This window comes from Lycium ferocissimum, chromosome 2 (assembly GCF_029784015.1).
Source record: "Lycium ferocissimum isolate CSIRO_LF1 chromosome 2, AGI_CSIRO_Lferr_CH_V1, whole genome shotgun sequence".
NCBI classification, from domain to species: Eukaryota; Viridiplantae; Streptophyta; class Magnoliopsida; order Solanales; family Solanaceae; genus Lycium; species Lycium ferocissimum.
In genome coordinates this window covers 9,254,605-9,261,316 of record NC_081343.1, presented here as the reverse complement: position 1 = coordinate 9,261,316, position 6,712 = coordinate 9,254,605, and the positions used below count along the sequence as shown (strand labels likewise).

Sequence of the window (6,712 nt, the reverse complement as noted above, 5' to 3'; positions counted from 1 at the left end):
CAAATGGCCCATTAGTTAACAAAGCACAGCCTTTTTCTCCTTATAATAAAATTGGGTCGTCTCACTTTGTTACACTTTTTCTTCACTCGTTTGTGAACACTTTAAAGTTTTTCTATTGTCGGTTGCTTCATTTGTGAACACCTTGAAATTTGTCAATTGTTAGTTCCACCTGAAAAACTAAATAAAGACATTTGACTTTTCAGATTTTTGTTCTTCCGTCAATAAAAAATATTTAATTGAAATTATTCCCTCCGTTTCTTTTATTAGTCTAATTACTTTGGGCTCTATCTAATCATTTATTAATAATTTTTTATTGATAGTAATTAAAATCCACTCAATAATGCAATACTTGGAAAGTCTAGGTGCTTAATGTCAAAGTATAAATATTAGAAAGAAAAAAAAACCTCTTGATTTGCTAAATGGATTAGTAAAAAGAAAATTTTAGTTTTAATATATTGATTTAGTAAAGAAATGAAGAGACTAATTAATATGCACTTTTATCACTTCCTTCGTCTCAATTTATATGAAAATGTTTGCTGGACATAGAGTTAAAAAAAAAAAAATTAAAATTGGGGAATATAATGAGCCATAAAATTTCTACAACTATAAATCATTACATTAAAGCTAAAAAATGATACTCCCTTCTGTCGTGTTTTTCTTTTACATGTCTCTTAAAAAAATTTATATCTAAGAGAATTTTTTGAATATTTTACACTCAATACATATTGACTCTATTGAGGTATTTGTAGTCTTTAAAAACAATTACTACTGAGAATAAACTAAAAAAATAATAATTTTGCCTTAGAACCTCTAAAATGACAAATAATTTGAGACAAATCAGGATAGATAATTTAAGACAAAAAGAGTAAGTTTGAAGTTAAATTGTTTCTGCACGTGAAAAAGATATCATTCCTTTTTAGAACAACTAAAAAGGAAAGACTATTAAAGAAATACAATTTAGAATCTTTAGCATAATTTAGTGCACGCATACATTTTGTGAACTGAAGTACTACGTGACAAGTTATATAAATTCCGTTAATTACACAATCTTGATTCTTGTGATACCTTTGCTATGCACAATGGAAGAAAAAGAACTTGATTATGCACTAGTGCCTGGCCTCTTGGAATAGCGATTTTCCTATCTTAAAGTATAATCTCTCGTCGTTTAAATATTTATTCTATTAATTCTTTTGTAGTCTTAGAAACAATCACTATTGCGAATAAAATAGAAAAAAATAAATTAATTTTATCTTGAACTTAATTTAAGATGGAAGAGATAAATTTAAAGTTAAATTGTTTGGGCATGTAAATGAATATCATTGTTCTTTTAGAATGACAAAAAAGGAAAGACCGTCAAGTACATACAGTGAAGTACATACAATTTAGAATCTTTAACATGATTTAGTACACGCATAAATTTCATAAAACTGTAGCAGTACGCAACTAGTGATATAATAATTACACAATCTTGATTCTTGTAATACACCTTTGCTCTGCAAAATGGAAGAACAACGACTTGATTATGTACTAGTGCCTCTTGGGATGGTGATTTTTGTATCGTATCACGCTTGGCTTCTCTTTACAATAATAAGGTATCCAAGAAGAACAGTCATTGGTATCAATTCTGAGTCTCGACATAATTGGGTCCTCTCCATTATGACTGTTAGTCTCCTTTCTCAACTCTTTCTTCTTTTTCATTTTGATTTCTTTTATGTGCCGAATATTGATGAAATTATGCTTCTGAGACTTTTTGCACTCTATAAAATTGCTCTGTAAGCAAATTTAGCATTCTAAATTGAGCTGCTTGACATTTAAATTCCAGAAGGGGTCATTGGCGCTTATGCCCTTAATTTGTGCTTGTCTTTAATTTTTGCTCCTCATAACAATTAATATTTCGGCATAGACTTTTTAACTTCTGTTAATTCTTGTCTGACCTTCTTTGAAATGTATTTTCTTGAGCCGAGGGTCTATCGGAAATCGAGTATCTACCTCCCGAGGTAGGGGTAGATTCTGCTTACACTCTACCCTCCTGTGCTCCACTTTGTGAGATTATATTGGGTATTTGTTGTGGTTGTTGTATAACAAATAACTTTTCTGCGGGGCATAAATTTAGATTTTCGCATCATAATATCCCACAAGTTATGCCCTATATTAAAGGACAAAAATCAAAGACCAACCCATTTGAAAGGAAAGTGCAATCAACCTTGCATCTTATATCACTGTTTAACTCATAAACAATGTTTTTCTTGATATCTTGTACTATACTAATCATATTGGTTTTGCATCAACTTTGAATGTTTCTCATCTTCAGATACCACTATTAACAATGCCTATTTTCACTGTGGTTTTTGATGTCTAGTTTGCTGCCTTATGCTGTGTGTTATTGAGCAGTAGAACCAAAGGTAATTTGATGTCAACTCTTCTCGCGTGTGATAACTTATGTTTAACTTGGACAGGTTGCAGGATTTCAAGCCCTCTTATATGTATACCAGCCACTTTTGGGTCTAAAAATTATAATTATGCACCATATATATTAAGTAGATGAATTTATCCATTATACTTGAGAAAAACATTCCAGTTGGACTACAACATCTCCCCTTTCCACTATTTATCCCATTACTTCTCCCACGTAAAATCAAAGTAAATAATCACAGATATTATCTTATCTATCTGTGTTTTATGCTTCAAACTCCAAAGCAAACACACAGGAATCTATTTCTCTGAATAGAAAGTGATTGCCTTTGCAAGTTTTTATCTTACCAAGTCCTAAAGGTCCTCTCTAATCTTGTTCTTTTCTCTGAAAGACATGTTTTGATTAACCATTCCGCTTTCTACTACAGCTAAAATTGTGCGCCTTGCAAATGTAAAAGTATTTAGTTTCCCTCAAGAACTCGTTTTCTGCTCAAATATTTATTCGAAAAGTCTCCTGCAATTGCTCTTGTTTCCTTAATCTTCTCATGTGCTTCAGTTCAGTTTTAGTTAGTGCTTAACATACTTACGCTTTCTGTAGTGCTGATTACGAATATTCCATCAACCATTTAGATAAATAAATGAACAGAAAGGGAACATCTTATCAGGCTTTTTTTTCCTGGTAATATAACTGAAGAGATGAATCAATAATATGAAATACTTTAAATAATCAAGGAATGTGCAAGTGAATCTCTAGTGGAAAGAAAATTACGCATTCAAAAGACGTAAGAGGAGTCTTTCCAACTATTGGCTCTTTGATCAACTCAGATAGAGTTCTTCATTGCTGCATGGTTTAATTTCAATAAATGATATTACTGTGATGGAATTATTTTTGGATGCTGTGAGAAACCTTTTCCTTTGTAAGAAAGTTTGGCTGGCATTTTGAGTACATAAATATGTTTGGTGCCTTCAATGGAAGTAGCATAGATTCCGAAGGCCTCTGCTGCCTCATTTTGAAATATTGCTCTATGATTGCAATGAACTAGAAGACTACCTATCTATTCCTTTTCGACCGGTACCTGGCCTTTTGGCAAGCAAAATTTGGGCCTGGTACTGTATACATTACTTTCCTAGCAATGACTATTTTGTTGGGTTGTCCTGAAGGTCAAATCTTCACACTTTTATGTAAATTGGTTCAAAGCTTGATTCTGTTGACACTAAGTGAAATCTAGATTTCCATGAAACCAATCTGGTTGCAATTACGAGGAAGCATATAAAGCAAAAAGTGGAAGGCGTGTTATATAAAATAGTTATGAGACAAACAATGTTATTTATCAGTTAATGTTGGGCCTCAGAGGCTTAAAATATCCGCAAAATGAGTATATCATAGAAGTACGAATTTTAAGATTGATTTGACATGTGCGGATATACGAGATTAAGTACGATTATGAATTGTCACATCTGACAGAGGATGATTTTAGAAGTTACTAAATTATATAATATTGGAATGAAAAGGGTCTGAATTAAGCAGAAAGCATATAGAGGATACATCATGCCATCTGCAATTTTGGGATTGTGGCGTTGTTGGTTAATTGATTATATTCACTAATGACGATGCTACTCACAGAAATTTACTTGTCTGGATAGAGCAACAATGGTGAGTAAGGTCATCTTCATCACGTAGGTCTGCTTAATAGTCAGTACGACCCTGAGTCATGACATGTTTGATTGGCAGTTTGGAGTTATGTAATGTGATTGCTGAAGTGTTATCATAATATTTTGGTTGTGGAATAAATTCATATACATCATATATGTTTTAAGGATAATTGATTATGACAAATGAGTATTCTGGTCACATGGAATGCTATTTGGAAGCAACTTTTGGCGAGTTCGTTTATGTAGTATTTTCAAAATACTAAGCAGTCAGCCAGACACTATTAGCTGGAAGATCGCTGGTTACTCTCTGCCAAAAGGAAGGAGGAGGAGGAAGAGAGTCTAAAAAGAGAAAAGAGAAAAGAAAACCAGCATCTGATTTGCAGAACTTATCGAACATGGATGTATTATGTCAATTAACTTGATATACTTTCTTTTAAAATTTCAATTATCTTAATTTTTTTTTCTTCATGTCCAAGTTTTGCATTTCCAATCTTGTTTCCTGTTGATGTGCTATAGATTGAGAAGCATATTATTAGTGCTGCGTTCTAGTAGAAGAACAATCACTAGTAATTGACAAGCAGTAGTGCATTTTCAATTGACTTTGAGGTAATTGTATCCAGGATCCGATAAAGAATGGAGTTCTGGCAGTTCAAACTATACGCAACAACATTATGGCATCTACCCTTTTGGCAACAACTGCAATTACTCTCAGCTCAATCATTAGTGTATTCGTGAGCAACAAATCAAGCTTCACATACTCGGAACTACTGTTCGGGAATAAAACTCCTATGATGTCTTCTATAAAGTTTTTTACCATCTTGCTGTGCTTTCTTGTTGCATTTCTCTGCAATGTTCAATCTATCAGGTACTACGCTCATGTTAGCTTCTTAGCTACTGTGCCTTCCTTCAAAGATAGATCTGATTCTATAGAGTATGTTGCAAGGAATTTGAACCGAGGGAGCATGTTTTGGTCGCTTGGACTACGAGCATTTTATTTGTCATTTCCTCTCTTCCTTTGGATATTTGGGCCCATACCCATGTTTGTAGGTTGCTGTGTGATGTCCATCGTTCTATACTTCTTGGATACCACTACAAGTTTTACCAGGGATCTCCACTGTCAAACTATAAGAGAGAAAAACAGGGAAACTGATGTGGAATGTGTAACTCATCAACTTTAGAAGTTGCTATGACATAAAGAGTTCATTGACGGTATATTCAGAGTCTAGCCTGTAAGACTTAAAGAGTGTCTTATTTTGAAAAAAGCTTGTTTCTTTGAAATTAAGTTTAACCTTTTGGCTTCTGTATAAAATTTATCTTCAAGAGGTTCCAGTTCCATATTATATATAGAATGAGTTTTTCTTTCCCAGTACTTTAAGAATGAATATTGTCCCCAAGCATGTACATGAGGGAAAATATCGTTGTTTGGTTGACACAAAAGCACTTGCCACAGAACTGTTGATAATCACTAATTTCTCAAAGTTGAGCAATTGTTTTCACGATCATATCTTACTTTTCTTCAGCAGTTATTCAGTGATTTGTTGCATGTTATCTTGGATCAGAAAGATGACTTCATCTGTGAGATTACTGTGATCTTAAAGGTTGAGGGTAAACAGAAACATTTTACAATGCTTGCAGAAGTACTTGGAATCATTTACCTTCTCATCACCAATAACAACAACATACCCAGTGTAATCTCACAAGTGAGGTATGAGGAGTATACGATGTACGCAGACCTTACCCTACCTTTGTGGGATAGAAAAAATATTTCCAATAGACACTCAGCTTAAGGACGCAGGACCAAAAACAGGTTAAACGGAAAAAATATTGGCAACAAAGTACCAAGATAAACACAATGAATGAAGCAACATATAACAAATAAAAATGAATTATAAGATACTACACAAGTACTAAAAAGCAATACTACTAATACAGAGAGAGGAGAAGAGGAGACTAGCCCTCTGTCTCTCCCACATAAAGGTGCTAATCACAAAAAGCTTCAAATTAATGACAAATAGGCAATGGTAAGTTAGTAATTAACACGGTTACCTGGTTTCAGGTGTTGTAGTTAAGCGCATAGAGCTGATTGGCAAACTCTTGAATGGGTATTGTTAGAGTTTAAATGAACAAGTATCATTGAGCTATATCCCCCGAGCCAAGTGGAGCATACATGTCGTCTAGATGCTTCAGGGTCATCCTGGGCTTAAGCCAATGTAACATCTCAGACTCTTAAAGTTGAGTATTTGAATTCCATTACGTAATTTGAGAATTCCCGTAGGTACATATAGTGTTTAGGGATTTGTCAGAATGATTCGGGCAGGGACCCGAAGGGTTTAGGTGAATTTCGGGCAAGAAATCACATAATGGCCTGTTGAGATTTTTTTTTTTTTTCTGGTACAGCTGCTTTTGCAGTCTGTTGGTCGCAATTGTGAGGGTTGGGGCTGCTTTTGTGAAGGTTGCAATTTGAGGGCCAACCGCAATTGTGTGGCCAGGTCTGCAATCGCAACGCTGTAATGGCGAGGCTGGTACCGCAAATGCGACGATTGTGTAGTATAAAAGTGGCTAATTACGAAATTTTTCTCATTCCAACTCAATTTTGGGAGGAAAGGTCTATGATTTGGAGAGGGAATCGAAAGTGAAACGTCATTAA

General features: G+C 34.1%; 1 protein-coding gene across 1 annotated transcript; it reads left to right on the top strand.

Moving 5' to 3' along the window:
* The first annotated feature begins 1,347 nt into the window (after positions 1-1,347).
* LOC132033609 (uncharacterized) lies at positions 1,348-5,414 on the top strand. Its single transcript, XM_059423628.1, has 2 exons — positions 1,348-1,662; positions 4,686-5,414. The coding sequence occupies exons 1-2, from the start codon at positions 1,501-1,503 to the stop codon at positions 5,241-5,243; spliced, it is 720 nt and encodes a 239-aa protein (XP_059279611.1). The 5' UTR covers positions 1,348-1,500; the 3' UTR covers positions 5,244-5,414.
* Positions 5,415-6,712: the final 1,298 nt, after the last annotated feature.

What these genes read in the sequence shown, in the direction of transcription:
- LOC132033609 (XM_059423628.1), top strand. Translation starts at nt 1,501, where the DNA reads ATGGAAGAACAACGACTTGATTATGTACTAGTGCCTCTTGGGATGGTG. An exon ending in GGGTCCTCTCCATTATGACT is followed by an intron (nt 1,663 to 4,685) that starts GTTAGTCTCCTT and finishes AATTGTATCCAG; the next exon opens with GATCCGATAAAGAATGGAGT.